Raw genomic sequence first — 19,850 nt, forward strand, 5'->3', positions numbered from 1 at the left:
ATTACCTTTCTGATTCATATATTCTTTTTCTGACTTTCACTGCTTTTGCACACTTATTTCCAATTCTCAGATTATTATTATTAATAATCTTCAAATATTTAATTATTCATATTTTCAAATTTTACAATTCCAAAGATCATTAATTACCTCTCTGATTCATATATTCTTTTTCTGACTTCTCTGCTTCTGCACACTTATTTCCAATTTCCAGATTATTATTATTATTATTATTTTTCAAATATTTAATTTTTCATATTTTCAAATTTTACAATTCCAAGATCATTAATTACTTTTTTATTCGTATCTTATTTTTCTGACTTCTTCTGCACACTTATAATTCCAAGATTATTATTATTACTAATAAACTTCAAATATTTAATTTTTCAGATTTTCAAATTTAAAAATTTAAAAATTTAAAAATTTAAAAATTTCAACAAAATTATTAACATTAATTACCTTTTTTTATTCATATCTTCTTTTTCTGACTGCTACACAATATCACAAATGTTCAAATATTTAATTTTTCAAAATTTCAAATTTTAAAATTTTCACAAATACCATTAGAATTTAAAATTTATAAATATCAAATACCATTAAATAAATGAATTTTTTAGTCATTTAGATTTTTCAACTCATGATTGTGGTTTTCTTGTACTCCTTTGATTGTTCTTTCAGCTCCATGTGAAGTTCATTAATTCTAATTTTTATTTCCTCAAAACAGTAAATCCTAAACCCTAAAAGAGTACATTGAATGGAAGTGATTCTTTTTGTTGGATAAAGAACCTGTTTTGATGTTCATCCTCTAAACCATAAGACCTTTATTTTTGTTTGGGTTTGTTTTCTTAATAGTCAAGGTAGCATCACAGGTTTGTGGTTAACAATGAGGCTGAAAGGGAATAAAAGTTTCATCTTTTGTCTTTTTTCAGAGAAAGTGTTAAGAAAGTTTGTATTATAGATAGATTCAAGTCAAACATTTATTTGTTTCTTCATTTTCATGTTTCAACATGATGTGTTGATAAAGTTATCATTTTTACACACATATCCCATTTGGTTCAAAACTTTTCTAAACTTTTAAGATCTGACACTCCCATTTTCATCCTAAATCCTTAATCTAACATGTTCCCACATAAAAATGAGGGGTACATAATAATAGTCAAAGATTTTCATTCCTTGAAGTCATCTTTATCATCAAGGGGAATTGGTTTGTTCCTCCAAAACACAACAAGAATACTCCCACCGAGATGCATGAAACCATACTTTTAGTAAATTTAGATTTGATTTTAAACCTTTACCTGCGTGCGTTGCATTGGTTTTTTTGTTTCTATTACCTTCTTGGCTTAAGTCATTAATGTTGTTCTGTGCTCTTTGTATCCAACCTTTTCTCTTCTTTGATTTCCTTTCCTTTTTCATGAATCTGTCAACCCCACAGCTACTTTCAGAGGTTTGTATCTTCATTTTCATGTTTTGCAAAGTAAGTATTAAAAAGTTTTCATTTTTTCAAATATCATTTTGCAGAGATCTGATTTTATACTTCTGCCCAGTTTCTTTCATTTGGTTCTTTTGTTTTTATTACCTGATTATGTTAAGTCATCATCTCACTTTTTCTCCTCTTTGATTTGTTTACGATTTCAGTAATCTGTGAACGACACCGCTACTTTTATAGGTTTGTTTCTTGATTTTCATGTTTTCAAACTGATTCCCCAGTATATCAAGCACCAAGGAAAGATTTTTTCCTTCTTTCGTCCGCATGCAAAAGCAAGAGTCTATGGTTATATGAAATTGGTAAGATTTCTCTGTTAGGGTTTCCACTTTCTGTCTATCTGTGTATTATTTCAGAAATTTCAAAGTAAGGGTTTTTTTTGTGCTAAACAAGAATCCTCTTTTTCAAATGTCCTTTGAAAACCTACCTAAAATTCCATTTATTTGCATAGTAGGGTTTTCCAATCATGCTAGGAATTTCAAAAATTGGGTACTTTCAACCTTACTTTTCAAATTCAAACCACAATTTCATTAATCGCAATGCTGGAAGTCGAAATGTTTGCACTTTTTACACTTTCGATTTTTTATAGGCTTAATATCTTTTGTATGAAACCTGACATGTTTAACTTCGTTTTTGTCATTCATTGAACATTTTTAAACCTAATTTTGTTGTTATTACCTGTATATTTATTTGATGTTATTTATGATTATTTTTGTCTTATGACATATTTGAACTAAATCCATCTTTATTCTTAGCTAAAAAACTATATCCAATTTGAAAATTGGAATGTTTGTTTTTGTCTCACAATACTGTTATACTTTATTATGTTTTCTTACTATTTCCACCTATTTCACTTTGAAATTGTAAATTTGGTTTTTTTGATATTTTTGAAATAATTTCGTACCACCTCCTCAGTATATATATACGTATATGGGTATGTTTTGTGTTTCACATTGACCATTGCATTCTACATTTTCCTTTTACTCAAAGGTCACCCTTACAATGTCTGTGTCAAGACAAAATACAATTTGTGTGAAAGATGTTAATCCACAAAGTGAAAATTGGATCCTGATCGCAAGGGTTATACGTTTGTGGTTTGTTTCTGATTTCAAGAAAACAAAGTTTCCATTCTCCATGGAAATGGTCATACAAGACAAAGATGTAAAATACTTTATCATTTTCTTTCATTTTTTTTTATTACAGTTTAATGTAATTTTTACTAATCATGCTTAATGTTTGTTGCTATCTTTCAGGGTGATAGAATTCATGTTTCCGTTAGAAGAACTCTAATTTATAAATTTCAAAATGATATTTTTGAGGATAAAGTTTATTCCTTCAATTTCTTTAGTGTGTCTACTAATTCAGGATCTTATCGCACTACTTGTCACCAATACAAAATCAATTTTCAGTTTGGAACCAAAGTAACCTCTGTTGGTAATGATCTGGTTTCATGTCCAAAACCTCATTACACACAAATTTTTGTGTTAAAGGCACATGGTTTTGATACGGACTACTTAGTCGGTTAGTAATATTCTTTTACTTGAACAAATTTCTTTGGACATGTTTTTAAATGAATATGTTTTTACAGATGTTATTGGAATATTAACTGGTGTGGGAACAGAAAGAAAGCTGAATAGATCAGGGTCAACAACTAAGTTAAATGCCATTTCTATTGAAGCTGATGGGTAAGCTAATATTTTGTACCATAACTAATCCAAAATATTTGTTCTTACAATTGTAATTTTAACTTACAACAGCTACCGCATTGAGTGTACTTTATTTGGTAGCTATGTTGATGAGCTCAATGCATTTCTATCATCTGGAGAGCTGGAAAATATTGTCATCAGTGTGCATTTTGCTAAAGTAAAAATTTTCCAGGGTATGTGAAATGCTGAATTTCTAATTTATTTAAATTTTTTTATTTAATTATTTTATTTACATTATATTTTAATGTAGATAAGGTTTTTATACAAAATTGCTTGGACTGTACGAAAATAATATATAATGATAAGTCCAAAGATGCAACCGAACTCAAGAAAAGGTTAGTTTAATATATTATTTTTCGATAATTAAAATGTATGATCTTTTCTAACTACAACTTTTACAAGTGTAGGATGATTGAAAGTACAGATTCTCCTACACAGGGACTCAGTCAATTATGTGACTCTGGAAAACAAAATGTTGAGGATGAATTCATCAGCTTCATTCATAGAAATACTATTCAAGGCCTGAAAGATTGCAAAGAGGTATTAATAATGTTTTTTAACAGTTTATTGAAATAGATTATTAATATTTTAAGATAATTTTTCTTTCTTTTTACAGGAAAGAACTTTTGTTATCTTAGCTGCAATAAAACATATTGTGGCTAATGACGATTGATGGTACACAACTTGCTTATGCAGTAAAGCTGTTTACCCTGATTCCAAAATATTTTTTTGTGAGAAATGTAACAAACATGTTATCAAAGTCCACCAGAGGTAGTATTTGTACTTGCCTGAATTTTTTTTTTAATTACATATTACATATTTCTTAATACTTATTACTTATTATATTATTATATTAATTATTTCTTACTAATTTTAATTAATAATTTGTTAATAATTAACTATTAATTATATTCGTTAAATTTAGATAGAATTTGTAAACCTTTATGTATTTTATATTTCAGGTATAAGCTGAAGCTGCGAGTGATTGATGAAACAGATTCCACGACTTTCGTTCTATTTGACAGGGATGCCACTACACTGATCAATAAATCTTGTGCCGAATTATTTGAAAGTCATGATAAGGTAAATTATCGAACCATGCATTTGTTTATTTATGCATATAAAAAAGGTTATGATATTAATTGATATTTTTTTTAATATTTAGAATGGTGATTCTGGTGTACTACCAAAAGACTTTGATCTTTTGATTGACAAAGTTCTGTTGTTTAAAGTTGGTTGTGTTAAAGATCAATATCTTAGGTTTGATCAATCATTTCGTGTCAAAAAAGTTTGTATTGATGATAGTACTATACAAAGGTTTTGTGAAGGTCGTGTTGAAAATGTGGTATGTTTCCTAATTTGAGTGTATTCTTAATTACATTTTACCCTTAAATTGGTTATTTATACTGTTTTTACTTAATTTAATTCAGTTATCATTTTGTGAAGGAATTTCATTCTCAGAAGAAAAGATTGTGTACTATTAAAGATGTCCAACAGGATGAGTCTTCTGTACCACTTTCTCAGGTAATTATCATTTAAAGTATTAACTTAAAAAAGTGAATAATTTACTCTTCCTAATATGTTTTGCTATCATCGCAGGATTTATTTAATAAATTCTCCACTGAAGCTGTTGAATTGCAATCTAAAACTATTGATTTAGGCAGTGATAGCGTGTTAGGTACTTCTACTGAATTTGTTGCTCCAAGGGTTACAAGAGATTTTGCTTCACCTGCTCACACACCTGATGATGATATCCCACTGAGGATATTAAGGAAAAATATCAAGATCGAAAAGGGAGTAGTATAATTTCATATTGTTTTTCTAATGTTTTGTAACTTGAATGATCTATTTTCATGTATTGTAGACTTTCTTTAATTTTTATGTAGAACATATTATAATGTATTAATACAATTCTATTTTTAAATCTCTTTATGTAATATTGTTGGTTTCATATGTTGACATTATGTAATATTTTTATGCATACTTTTTGTAACTCTATTTTGTAACAATGGTTCTTTCATTAAATATCAGAATCTTAATGGTAAGTGCCTCAACTTTTACTTTTTCTTTAATTCATAAATTTATATAGAATTATATAATATTTTATTAATTATAATTTGTGTTTTTGTGTGAAGGTAATTGAAATATTGTTTTCATTTCCCAGGTATTTTTTTCCTTTATTACAGGTATTGTTTTCCTTTATTACAGTTATTGTTTTTTCGTCAATTCATTTTTTATACATAATATCTTAGTATGTGATAAAAAAAAAAATTTCTGTAATGATATGTTTTTCCTTACGAGAAATACTTTTTTTAAAAAAAAATCCCCTTATACTCAACCTCTAAGGATTCAAACGGATATAGAGTCAGAGTAATTAATGCAACACTTCATTTTTTAATTTTTATTTTTGCATAAACTCTCTCTTCAGTGTCTTTTACACTTTTTTTAAAGTATTCATTTCATCTTTCAAGACTAATTAATTAAAAATTATGGATAGCAGTAATAATTACAGAAGTTAAAAATATTATATTTTCAATTTTAAATTTTAATTACAGGTATGTTATTTAATGTTAGAGGTTAGGGTTTATGTATTTAATTTAAATATATATATATATATATATATATATAATATGATCTATTAATAATAACATATAACATATATAATATATTATTTAATATGTTTAATATATTTTATATTATATTTATTTTATACTTATGTATATATTTATTTATTATTTATTTATTTATTTAGTTATATATTATAAATATATATATATATGACAAATTATAATACAGTTTTATGTTCACTATTTTAATTTATTATTATATAATGTTAATTAATTATACGTGTCATTAATATTCATTTTATTTATCTATTGAAATAGTTGTATTTTTATTAATTATTATTTGTTATTTTGTTAATAACTTATTTCAACTGAAAAACCCTGTTGTATAAAGCAATGTAAAATGGAAACGTCAAAGAATAATTACAGGTAACAACTCACCTACTATGTTTTTTAAAGTTTTGTCTTTTCATATTTATTTTTATTTAATTTAATATTATTTATTTATTTATTTATGAATTATTATTATTTTTTCTTAATTTATTTTAATATCATTATTGGATTTTAATTATTATTTTTATTATTTAATTTAGTAACTGAAAAGACATGTTGCTTCAGAGAAAATTTAGCGTAGATTTGTGATTGAAAATGTATGATTGCTATATATAAGTAACGTAGGGTTTTTTATTACTCACAAACCTATTGTTATTACTCTTCTCTACTTCTTCCCTACTTCCATTATCCTCATCTTTCTTTTTCTCATTGTCATGGCTGTCATTCCTGAAGAGATCGTAAAACTTTCTGCTAAAGGTTTATTTACAACAGTTAATATTCGTGGGGAGGTATGTTTTTTGTTCTGAAATTCCTTACTTTTCATAGTTTTTTCTGTTCTTTGAGTATTTTTATGGTTTTAAAATGGATAGAATGGACACGTGGATCGTGCATTTGCCATCGAGTTTGAAAATGAACTGGAGGAGGAATGGACCCTCAGCGACAGTCAAGGCAATATTCATATAGTATATTATAACAAAGATATACTTTGTCCCCAAATTGTGTATAGATGGTCCCGTCTGAGTGATTTTTATGGGTTTAAAGGTGACCACAGTATATTGTTTCGTTACGTGGGTAATAACTCCTTCAATATAATTGTTTTTATGGGGGAGTTATGTGAAATGATTATGAGAAAATTTCTGAAGGAAGTTGAAGGGAGGTTGTCGCTCAACAATGGCCCCTTTATACATTTTGGCTTAAAGTTGAGTTCAAAACAGGTCTTTGGAGGATATGTGGTAAGTTTACCATCCTTTCTTTTTAAATGGATATTGATATATTCTATTTCTTTTATTAACTAATTATTAACTAATATTTTCGTTATTGTTTAAGGATCTGCCTTCTCCTTTTTCTGAATATGTTCGTAGAGGGAAGTTCAAGAAGGTTAATCTACATGGATGGCTACAAGATGTGGAATGCACCATTTTCAAGTCCAGGTTTCCTTCCAGAAGCGTTACACTCTGTAGCGGGTGGAAACAATTTTGTCGTCTTCATTCTATTCGTGAAGATGACAAAATTACATTTGAATGTTATAACAAGAAGCCCTCTTCTGATATTAGGGTTCTACTACTGATGACGTGCCACTACAAAAGACTTAATGCTTAGGATAATCAGTTGTTGTTTTGAACTATATTAGTTTGTTTAAGTTAATTTATTTTTGCAAGTATTGCTTCGTTTTGTTGGGAAGTATCCAGTTTCCACTTTGAGGAAACAAGAACAGTTTATTTGGTTTACTCTTTATTTTTATTTTATTGTGGTTTTGTTTAATTAGCTCATCTTATTTCTTTGTATTTATTGTTTAGTGTTCCAATATTTTCAATATGTATATATACATGCTTTTAATTTTTCATTACTTATCTGGCATATTAATAATGCGTTGGCATTTCTAAATATGCTCAATGCTATAAGAATTGGCAGTATATTAAAAAAATCATAAGCCTGTTTTAGATTGTGGAATGCATGCATATTAATTGGATTTTCTATACATTGTTTATGTTTATGTTTATATTGTTTATTATTAATTATTAGTTTATTACTTATTGATGTCTTAACTATTTTTTTTTATCTCGAAACCTTTTGATGTACATGTGTTTGTTTTTCTGTATCATTTTTGTAATTTTTAGAAATTTTTATGAGTACTATTTCATTTTAAAAATATTTCTTATATATTTCTGGAGGTGACTTCATAGTTCAATATGAATTTGCCTACAATCTGTTTCTATTGGAAGAAACACACATTTTTTTATTTACAAGGACTTCATTTGGTATAATGTAATGAATTATACTTTTACTTGCACTAATTCTTTTGGAGTATTTTTTTTATCAGGTTGAACTTAAAGAAGGAAGTTGGTCTTTAATACTTCAATTTTCATGTATATATCTTATGGGGAAATAGTATAAGAAATCGTTTTATTTAATTTAAATTAGTTTAAATTATTGTAATGTATTGTAATTTACAAGTTATTGTAAAATTGTGTAATTTTAATGTTAATTTTTTTTGTATTATATTTAATTTATATAAATTAAATTTACACTTCTGAATTTCACTATTTCTATATTTCTATATTCCTCACTTTCACAATTTTTATATTTAACCAAACTTATTATAATGTTAAAGTTCAATAAAAAAAAGTTAATATGTTGAATAGCATAAAAATATTATTAAGAAAAATTAAAATACCCGAAGAAAGGAATTATATATTATTTTCAAATAAAAAAAAGTTGTATAAAGTAATATTTAAGACTTCGAGAACTTTCAAGTAATCATTAGTTCCACACTGAGTACACATTTCGAAGTTAAATTAAAAAAAAATTAAAAATAAATGTAATATTAGTGCAGATTCAAAATGACTTAATAACACAAATTTCACTGTAAATCATTACAAATGACTGAAGAAGTTTCTGGAAAAGCACATAAAGTTGGTTCTCCTAATATTAGTTCAAACTCATTTGCCCCTTATCATCTTCATCTTCTTCGACATTCATAAGCCAACTGATATCTATTTTTTACATTTTAGAAACAACCTTTGTCTCAACATCTTCTTTTTGTTCATTATATCAGATATCAGATACCAGATCTGCTCTCTATGGTCTACTATGTTTCTGCTTGGTTTTGGGAGATACAACTGAAACGCAGTAGAATGGAAAAGGTAATTAAAGCTTGGATCTTTTTTCATTCCGAGCATAAATATTAATTAAAGGTGCATGCATTTCATAAAAAAAATGTTGTTATATATAATATTTCTGTATTCTTAAGCTTTAAGACATAATAACTCTTTCTCTTCTACTTTGATTTCCCAATATAGAACTTGGTAACCATAGGCACTGTAGAGGTATCCATGTAATGGAAAAGGTAATTAAAGTTTGGATCTTTTTTCACCCTAACCCTAAATATTGATTAAAGTTTCCATTTTTAAATGTTTTAAGTTCACATTTTTAAGGTATATACATTTGATAAAAAAAAAATGTGCTTATAATAATCATTTTAAGTTCTGTTTTAGTGAAATTAGTAAATACAAAATGAGGATATCTGTTTTAGTCACTTTTTTTTGGCGGTATACATATACTACATGTTCTTGCATGCTGTGTATTATTTCAGATATATCCAATGCAAGGATTCCTTTTTTTTGTTAAACAGAAAAGTTGTTCTACAATGGTGCAAAAGAAAGTTAGTCAAAGTTCCTTTTTTTTGCTTAATAGGGTTGTCAAATCAGGGTATATTTTTTAAAATTGATGTACTTTATGTTTCTTTTTTTGGAAGTTGCTTCGTTCTTCTGTGGTTTAAGAGATGATTGTTCCTAGGTAAATGTCTGTCCAAATATATTACTATATTTAATATTTTCTATATATATTATTATATATACAATCTGATAAATTTATTCCCTGCAGGTTTCCTCTTTCAAAAGTCAACCAACAATTCATTAATGAGAATGCTTAAAGTAGAACATTGTTCTTTTGCACTCGAAGAGGAATTTGTTTTCATATCTTAAAAGTTAAGTTCCCCTTTTTCACAACAACTTCTAGACATGCATTGCATGACCTTTATTCATTGAACATTGATACTACCTAAATTGGTAAATGTTTTTATTGTTCTTATTATTTGATTTTTTAAGAACATTACATTTCGAAGTTTGATTGTTTATTATGCAAAATAAAGAAAAATTGTGCAAGTGTTACGCCTTTTCAAAGGTAAATTTTTTGTTTAACATTTTTAAGTATTAAATATCATTATTATATAATTATATATAAATAGATATGATTATTATATAAAAATATTACACATTTTTTTTTCAATATTTTAATATTTAATTAATAACTGTATTATGTCAAAGTAATAACATAAAAGGGAGTCAAAATTGGCGCCAAAACAAAGCTATCGTGAACAATATATTTTACACACTTACTCCTGAAAACAGTACATACTTTTATGGCTGAAAATATTTGTTCTTACTACAATACTCCCTGAAGTTCAGTCATTCAACTTTCAATAGTTATGGAGCAACTGAAGCAAAATATTAATAGAAGAAATAGGATTGTTAGCCTTTCTCAAACAAATTCTAATGCATCAGGTATATCAACTACAATGTATATTTATATTTTTAAGTGTCATATATACATACATATAGATATAGATATAGATATATATTTCAAAATTATTTTCAGAAAACAATTTCATAGTCTATTATGATGTATATATAATCAACCCTCAGGCCAATTTATGGTAAAAATATATAAAAAATAAATAAATGGTATGTTATAGTTCTTAATAGATTGATTGTTTGTTTATGATTTGACCTATTTTTTTAAATGATTTTTATTTTCCAGAGAATCAAAATCCAAACACAACATGCATATCTGAATCCAACAATGGTAAGCATAACTTTAAGTATATTGTTTACTTCAAAGTACTCTATGTTATTTATTTATGATTTTCTTTGTAATTTCTTTTTTTTATTTAGTTCTCGCAGCTGATAATGGAAAATATGCCAGAAGAAAAAGAAAAAATATATTGTATGAATTGCGAAGCGGAAAAGTAAAAAAAACAGGTAGTGAACATAATTACCTTTTTTTATCATTAAGAATATTAAATGTCAAAATTTATCCATGTATTTTTATTTTGAAACATGTTAATCCAAATGCAATACACTTAACTCATATAATTCTATGAACTTAATTTTATTGGTATGTAATTTTTTATTATATATATTTAAAAATTAGGTTCATAAAAGAAGTTAATAATCAGTTATAATGTAAGAGTGAATGAATTCTCAACACAATTTATGGTAAAAATATATAAAAAATAGATCGTATGTTATAGTTTTTAACAACTTATTATTTTACATGGGTTTCATTTTCCAGAGAATCAAAATCCAAACACAATATGCATATCTGATTTCAACAATGGTAAGTATAACTTTAAGAATATTTTTTACATCAAAAGTACTTTATCCTATTTATATATGATTTTCGTTGTAATTTTTTTTTCTTTTAGTTCTCGATGCTGATAATGAAAAATATAATAGAAGAAAAAGAAGAAATATATTATATGAACTGCGCAGCAAAGAAGTTAAAACAACAGGTAGTGAAACCTAAATACCTTCTTTTATATATATTTAGATTTAAATTTATATTTAAAATATAATTAACATTATTTGTCATCCATTTACCTTATTTATCACTCATTCTGACTTATTGTTGTAGGTGGAAGTACTCCTAACTCATGTGAAGATCTTGGTTCTCCAGCATCACGAATTATGATAACAAATATCCCTGTTTATGAGAAGTTTACTCCCAACAATCAATTAATGCATTCAGCAACCAAAGTATTGTCATCAATGAGTACTGTTAGTAATGTAGAATTGCTTCAAGGTTAGTGAAAACGTATTATAAATTTTATTCATTACAATTTAAACTAATACTACATCAATAAACATTTGAATTTTTATATATACTTTTTTTGTGGAATCAATTTTTTTTTATATTAATCAGATGTTGCCAACTCTCGCAATATTTCATTCAATGAAATTTGTAATTATATTACTAAAGTCAAATCTTATGCCTAATTTATTTTTTTGTAGGTCAAACTATTGTGAACTCAAGTAAGAAATTTTTGTGTCAAAGTTCTCAAAATACAAGCATAAATGATTCTATCTGTGCAAAATTGACTCCTGACAATGAATTCAACACCATGCATTCAATTCCAAAAGTATTGTCATCAATGAGTACAGTTAGTAATGAAGAATTTGGGCTTACAGTGCAACTTCATGGTTAGTTCTAATGGATCATTCAACTGTTTTGATTACAATTATAGTATTATTACAAATATACAGACAGTTTAGATTTATTACGTATAGTACTAATTTATGTTTTACTATATTTTTTCTAAATAAGCTGAAATCATTAAGTAGTAATAATTATCATATATATATATATGGTTCAAGCACACTGAAATGCTAAAGTTCTTCAAATCATTGTTCAAAGATTAACTTTAATGTAAAATAATTTATAAGTTCTTATATACTAATGTTAATTGATTTATCTTATTCGATCACTCATTGGAAGTTTTTGTTGTAGGTCAAAGTACTCTTAAATCAAGTCAGGATTTTGCTTCTCAGACATCTAGGGTTCAAATTTCCTTTCTTCTCATAACCTTACTCCTAAAAATGACTTAAACATGATGAATTCTACTACCAAAGCAATGTCATCAATGCAAACAATTACTCATGGAGACCTTACCCTCACTCAACTTCCTCATGGTTAGTTTACGATCCATGATTCGTTATATTTGATTACAATATCTAGCAATAGCACATTAGAATTTTATTTGTTTATTTTTTTTAAAAAATATTTTTTTTCTTTGTATTTGTGCACATTTTGGTAAAGCTGCAAAAGGGTGATCAAGCTAGAGGTAGTAGAAATATACACTGAATGAAAATTCATTTAATGAAAGACACACTTTTTTAACCTAAATCATTGTGTTTCTCATTCAGTGACCCCTAAGAATAATTTGAACATGATGGATGCAACTTCTCAATCATTGTCATGTTTACAAACAATTTGTACTACCCCTAAATTTCAAGGTTAGTTGAGGAAACCAATGTAAATTATTTTTCGTTGATCTTTTTTGTCAATTAAATTTCAAAATCATACTCATGTTTTAGTACTAATTAATTGTTGCTTTGGAACATATTTTCTCCAGGTAATTCAGTTGCAGGGAGTTTAGGGTATGTATTTAGTAACACACTAAACTTACATAACAAGTCCGGTACACACAGTGTTGAAATCATTGAATCAGTGACTCAGAGATTGAATTTTGACGAAGATATCCAAAATGAAGAAAATAATGGTACTAAAAATTGTTAATTTATAATCCCTTTTTTTTTAATTTTGTAACAACTACTTTATTTTATTATTTTTTGTTTCAGATGACACCAGACAAGTTTATAGTTCTGAATTATATTCAAAAGCTGAAAATGAAGGTGCATATCTTTAACTCTAACTTCTTCACATCTTCATGCAAACTAAATCAATTTATATCAGAAAACTAATAGATCACCTTTCTTAATTTTCTGAAAATAGCTACTGTTGAATTTGGACAACCTACTATTCAATGTGAATACTGCTTGGGCGAGGTCTGGTATGAAGAAAGATCTCAGAAATCTAAGACTTATGTTAACGTTGATTTTTTTATTTGTTGTCAAAAGGGAAAAGTACAACTCCCTTTCTTACAAGAACCTCCTAAATTGTTGTTAGATTTATTAAATGGGAATGATAGTCGAAGTCAACACTATCTACAAAATATTAGAAGTTACAATAGTATGTTTTCATTTACTTCAATTGGAGGGAATATTCACTCTTCGATAAATGATGGATCTGGCCCTCCTCAATTTATTCTGCATGGACAAAACTATCATAGGATTGGAAGCTTGCTCCCCAATAGTGGATCATCTCCTAAGTTTGCACAACTTTACATATATAACACTCAAAATGAAGTGTCAAATAGATTATCTCACTTTGGGTATGTGTTATATTTAGTTACTTTAATGACTTACTTTCTATTTACTGGATTAATTCAAAGATCATTTTTAATGATATATTTTTAAAAATTGCATGTAGGTCAAAAGTGAAAAATGTGAAGTTTGACAAATCCTTGATTGAAGATCTTACCAAGATGATTGATGACAACAATGTGTTGGCAAAAAATTTTAGAAGAGTAAGAGATTTTGTACATGATGATGTAAATTCAGATTTTGCATTGAGGTTATTTAGACACCGATGCAAAGATCCAAGAGTGTACAATACCCCTACAACAGATGAGATAGCTGCATTAATTGTGGGTGATATGAGCAACATGGATGTAGGACGAGATATCATAGTGAAAAAAAATTCAGGACAAATGTATAGACTCCATGAAACACATACAACCTTTATTCCATTACAATATCCATTAATACTCCCCTTTGGAGAGGATGGGTATCAAGAACAGATTCCAATACGGAATTCTGGAAGTAACAGCAAAGAACGTGAGAGAATTCGTATTTCATTAAGGGAATTTATTGCATTTAGAATTCAAGAAAGAAATGTGGAGTTTGGGAATATAGTCCATTCACATCGATTGTTTCAACAATTTTTGGTTGATGCATATACAATGGTTGAAGCTCAAAGATTGTCGTTTATAAGGCTAAACCAAAAAACAATCCGTTGTGATATTTTGCAAGGCGTACAAGAAGCAATGAATCGAGGAGAAACAAATTCTTCTGCAATTGGAAAGCGTATAGTTTTACCTTCATCTTTTACAGGAGGAATGAGATATATGTTCAACAATTGCCAAGATGCTATGGCCATTTGTAAAACATTTGGATATCCGGATTTATTTATCACTATTACCTGCAACGTCAATTGGTCAGAAATACGTGACTTTGTTACTTCAAAAGGATTAACTGCTGCTGATAGGCCAGACATTGTTTGTAGAGTTTTCAAGATGAAATTAGATCAAATGATGATTGACTTCAAAAAACATTACTATTTTGGCAAAGTTAATGCAGGTAATCCACATTAACCCATATTAAACAGTTTCTTTGTTATATTATTATGTATTACATTTTGAAGATTTTATTTCATATTCTTTTAGGTATGTACACTGTGGAATTTCAAAAAAAGGGTTTACCTCATGCCCACATACTACTGTGGTTGGATGGCGAGAATAAGTTAAGAAATCCAACAGATATTGATGGAGTCATTTCTGCAGAATTACCTGATGCAATTTTATATCCTAAATTGTCGAAGGCAGTGACAACTTACATGATACATGGCCCTTGCGGGGTAAGTCGAATAAGTTCACCTTGCATGATTAATGATAGATGTTCGAAATTTTACCCCAAGAAATTTAAACTATTGACTACTATTGATGAGGATGGATATGCATGTTATAAACGTCAAGATAATGGAACATTCATTCTTAAAAATGGAATTAAGTTGGACAATAGAAATGTTGTGCCATATAGCCTTTTGCTACTACTGAGGTATTAAGCACATGTTAACACAGAATATTGCAACAAATCAAATTCAATCAAGTATTTGTTTAAATATGTGAACAAGGGTCCAAATAGAGCCAATTTGAAAATTACTACTACTGATAAAGACTCTACAGAGACCCCAGTTATTGATGAAATTAAACAGTATTATGATTGTAGATACATATCTCCATGTGAAGCTGTGTGGAGAATATTTGCCTTTGATATTCATCATAGATGGCCTCCAGTTCAACGATTAACTTTTCATCTATTGAACGAGCAACCAATTCTTTTTAAAGACAATGAAGACATTGATGAAATATTGAACTTCAATCAACATAAAACAACAATGTTTTTAGCTTGGTTTGAAGCTAATAAAATTTATCCATTGGGAAAAAATTTGACTTACTGTGAATACCCTAGATATTTTGTTTGGATGGCAGACAGAAGAGAGTGGAAGCCAAGGAAAATTGGTGTTAGTATTGGAAGGTTAACATATATTCCTGCAGGGTCAGGGGAATTGTATTATCTGAGGTTATTGTTGAATTATCAAAAGGGTTGTTGTAACTATGATAATATCAAAACTGTTAATGGTTTCATTCACAAAACATATAAAGAGAAATGCTATGCAATGGGGCTATTGGCAGATAATAAAGAGTTTATTGATGCCATTATAGAGTGCAGTGACCTTGCTTCAGGGAATCAGTTGAGAAGACTCTTTGTTACCCTTTTAATGATGAATACTATGTCTAGACCAGATGAAGTGTGGAACAAAACATGGAAGTTGTTATCAGATGATATTTTATACCAAAAAAGAAAGGAGTTTGTCCTACCAGGTATAATTTTTTTATTTTATTTGAAATTTATAATTTATGATTTATAATTGATGTATGACATATAATTTCTTTCCTAGGTCTTAGAATTGAAGATGCTCAAATTCAAAACATTTGTCTTCTACAAGTAGAAGAGTTATTAATTTCAAATGGTAAGTATTTGAAAGATTTTCCAAGTCTGCCAGAACCTATTCATTTAGATTCTTTTATTTATCAAAATAGATTCATTATTGATGAATTGAATTATGACAAAATAGAAATGTCTAAAATGCATTGTTCTCTTTTTCAAACTCTTACTCCTGAGCAAGTGGAAGTCTATGAAAATATAATGACAGCAGTCCTGTCAGACCTTGGTGGTTTTTTTTTCTTATATGGTTATGGGGGAACTGGAAAAACTTACATGTGGAAAACTTTGTCCACTGGTATTAGATCAAAAGGGTTGATTGTGTTAAATGTAGCTTCTAGCGGTATAGCTTCTTTGTTACTTCCAGGAGGAAAAACAGCTCATTCTACCTTTTGCATTCCTTTGGTAATAAATGAAGAGTCAACCTGCAATATTCCTCAAGGAAGTCTTAGGGCCAAATTGTTGATCAAAACGAAATTAATTATATGGGATGAAGCCCCAATGATTAATAGGTTATGTTTTGAAGCCCTAGATAGAACTTTAAGGGATGTCATGAGAGCTGAAAGTGAAGAAAATGCTCTTAAACCTTTTGGTGGTAAAGTAATTGTATTGGGAGGAGACTTTCGTCAGATATACCTGTTGTAAAAAATGGATCAAAATATGACATTGTGAAGGCAATAGTAAATTACTCTAACTTATGGAAACATTGCAAAATCTTAAAACTTACAGAGAATATGAGATTAAAGAGTCATACATCAATGCAAAGTCAAACAGAAATAAAAGAGTTTGCTGATTGGATACTTCACATTGGAGATGGAGATATGGAGTTAAATGAGTTGGGACAAGGAATGATTGAAATATCGGAAGAGAATTTAATTTTAGATGTTGAACAACCTTTACTGCAGTTGATTGAGTTTGTTTATCCCTCCTACATAAACAATGTCACATCTGATGGTTCTTTTGATGATGGTGCAATATTATGTCCAACAACAGAATGTGTGGATCAAGTGAATGAATTCATTTTATCATTAATACCAGGATCTGAAGTTACTTATTTAAGTTCAGACAGTCCTTGCGAATGTGAAGAAGAAGAAAATGCTCAAGCTGAGTGGTTTACAACTGAATTTTTAAATGAGATCAAATGCTATGGAATTCCCAATCACTATGTTAAATTAAAAGTCGGAGTTCCAATAATGCTTCTAAGATATATTGATCAAGCCAATGGACTTTGCAATGGAACAAGATTACAGGTAACTCACTTGGGGAAAAATGTTATTGGTGCCAAAGTTATTATTACTGGGAAAAATATAGGTGATCAAATATTTATTCCGAGAATGAACTTGACTCCTTCGAAAACAGGTTTGCCATTTATGTTTCAAAGAAGGCAATTTCCAATATCTTTGTGTTTTGCCATGACAATAAATAAAAGTCAAGGTCAAACTCTGAACAAAGTTGGTCTATATCTATCCCGTCCAGTCTTTACACACGGACAATTATATGTTGCTCTTTCAAGAGTAAAATCTAAGAAAGGGTTGAAGATATTGATTTTGGATGATAATGGTATTGCCAATAATTTCACTACTAACGTGGTTTACAAAGAAATATTCGAAAATGTTTGAAGTATTAACTTACCGCCTTACATATGAGGTATGAAAATTCTTTAATTATTTGAAATATATTTTTCTTTATCATATCTTTTTTGTAATATATGAACAACAATTTAAGAACTAATATACACTATCTCTGATAGGTTTTGATCAATGCTTTTGTTTGACACAAATATTCATGGTCATCTTGAAAGTATGGTACGTATTCTTTATCAATTGTAGAATGTGTTAGATCCTATTCTGACATATCTTTGTAAAAGTTTGTTAATTTAATTAATGTTTTACAGGAATTACTTATAAGAAGAAACAGTTTTGTAACATTAAAGTTCAGAAATGATGAATCTCTAAAGCACTTCATGAGGATGCTTCTCTGAAGCACTTCATAAGATTTATTCTCTTAAGCACTTCATGAGGTATGCTTACTTAAATTATTAATTTACATAATTTATTATTACTATTACAAATTTTGTGTATCTATTTGTGTACTTAATCTATTATTCAGGCTCTTGAAAGGCAATGTGAAATTCTTGATTTATGGAGTCAAATTCTATTGAGGGCTACGGACTGGATGATCATATCTCATTCAAGATATTAAGGACAAATATCAACATTGATTGAAATGGAAGTAATTTTAATGATGAAATTTTATGTATTATTAGCACTGCTTGGACAGTTTTAGAGTCTATTCGTTACTCTCTACATATTATTTAATTTATATTCACACTATATTTTGATGATTTGTAGAATTACTCTTTCAAATTTCTTTGTATAATGTTTTGGTTTCATCACAGGACACAATGTTTCAGGTACTCTTAATATTAGAGTTAAAACAATTTCTTAGACTTGAATACATTTATATATTATATATATAAATTTTTATTATTATCTTATTTTAATCATTTATTTATTTATTTATAAGTGATATAATAATTTTTTATCTTGAATATTTCAGGTGAGTTATTTGTTTCAAGAAACTTTACAGATATGTATAATACCTTATACTTATTCTTCAAATCATATAAAACAATTTCTTAGACTTCAATACATTTATATATTATATATATATAAATTTTTATTATTATCTTATTTTAATCAGTTTTTTTTATTTATAACCGATATAATAAATTTTTATCTTGAATATTTCAAGTGAGTTATTTGTTTCAAGAAACTTTACAGGTATGTATAATACCTTATACTTATTCTTGAAATCATGTGTACTAATTTGTAGAACTATTTGTCAACAATTGTTACAGAAATGTAAAATGATTTTGTTTTCTAAAAATCTATTATTCATGATTTTTTTATAACTTTTATCAAACTATTTTCTCTTATTGTCATTATTTTTGTGTACATTTTAACAGTTTGTTTTATTAGTAATAACAATGTGTTTTATTAATTTTTAGCGGTTTTACTATTTGGACAGTTTTAGATTGTATTCGTTACTTAGTACATATTATTTAATTTCTTTGTGTAATGTGTTGGTTTCATCATTGAACAAATTGTTTCAGGTTTCCTCCTTAATATTGCAGTTAAAACAATTTGTTATAGTAATTATGTTACTTTAAACAAAAAATTTGTATAACTGATATAATAATATAATAAAATATTTTTCTGGAAATTTTATGTAACGTTGTTTATCTTTAGAAACTTTACAGGTATGTCAATTACATTATACTTATTCTTCAAATACATGTACTAAATTGAATAATGAATTATTATTTAATTTAAATGGTTGATAAATTGAATATAATATTGTTACGACAAATTGCATGCTATGTCTAACAATGATTTGTTATTTAATCATGCTCTGTTTTTATTACTTATAACTTATGCCTTAAATGATTATATAAGTTACTCTGCTCATATTATATCAACATTATGGTCAACAAGATACAAGTTAGATCATTTCTTATTTTCAAGTCTTCTGTTTATTTTATTCTTTTTGAGATAGGGTGTGCCCTTTGTATTTTCCTGAT

At 27.5% G+C, this 19,850-nt stretch overlaps 1 protein-coding gene and 1 pseudogene across 1 annotated transcript; both read left to right on the forward strand.

Annotated features, from left to right (window-relative positions):
- The first annotated feature begins 2,482 nt into the window (after positions 1 to 2,482).
- LOC137825345 (uncharacterized) lies at positions 2,483 to 4,992 on the forward strand. Its single transcript, XM_068631017.1, has 9 exons — positions 2,483 to 2,641; positions 2,734 to 2,914; positions 3,069 to 3,165; positions 3,238 to 3,359; positions 3,437 to 3,521; positions 4,149 to 4,269; positions 4,352 to 4,531; positions 4,633 to 4,710; positions 4,786 to 4,992. Exons 1-9 carry the CDS (start codon positions 2,483 to 2,485, stop codon positions 4,990 to 4,992), a joined length of 1,230 nt encoding a protein of 409 aa, XP_068487118.1.
- A 1,525-nt stretch (positions 4,993 to 6,517) lies between these two features.
- LOC137825346 (uncharacterized) lies at positions 6,518 to 17,886 on the forward strand (annotated as a pseudogene).
- Positions 17,887 to 19,850: the final 1,964 nt, after the last annotated feature.

Source organism: Phaseolus vulgaris, chromosome 8 (genome assembly GCF_000499845.2).
Source record: "Phaseolus vulgaris cultivar G19833 chromosome 8, P. vulgaris v2.0, whole genome shotgun sequence".
Classification (NCBI taxonomy): domain Eukaryota; kingdom Viridiplantae; phylum Streptophyta; class Magnoliopsida; order Fabales; family Fabaceae; genus Phaseolus; species Phaseolus vulgaris.

What these genes read in the sequence shown, in the direction of transcription:
- LOC137825345 (XM_068631017.1), top strand. Translation starts at nt 2,483, where the DNA reads ATGTCTGTGTCAAGACAAAATACAATTTGTGTGAAAGATGTTAATCCA. An exon ending in TGGTCATACAAGACAAAGAT is followed by an intron (nt 2,642 to 2,733) that starts GTAAAATACTTT and finishes GCTATCTTTCAG; the next exon opens with GGTGATAGAATTCATGTTTC. An exon ending in TAAAGTAAAAATTTTCCAGG is followed by an intron (nt 3,360 to 3,436) that starts GTATGTGAAATG and finishes ATTTTAATGTAG; the next exon opens with ATAAGGTTTTTATACAAAAT.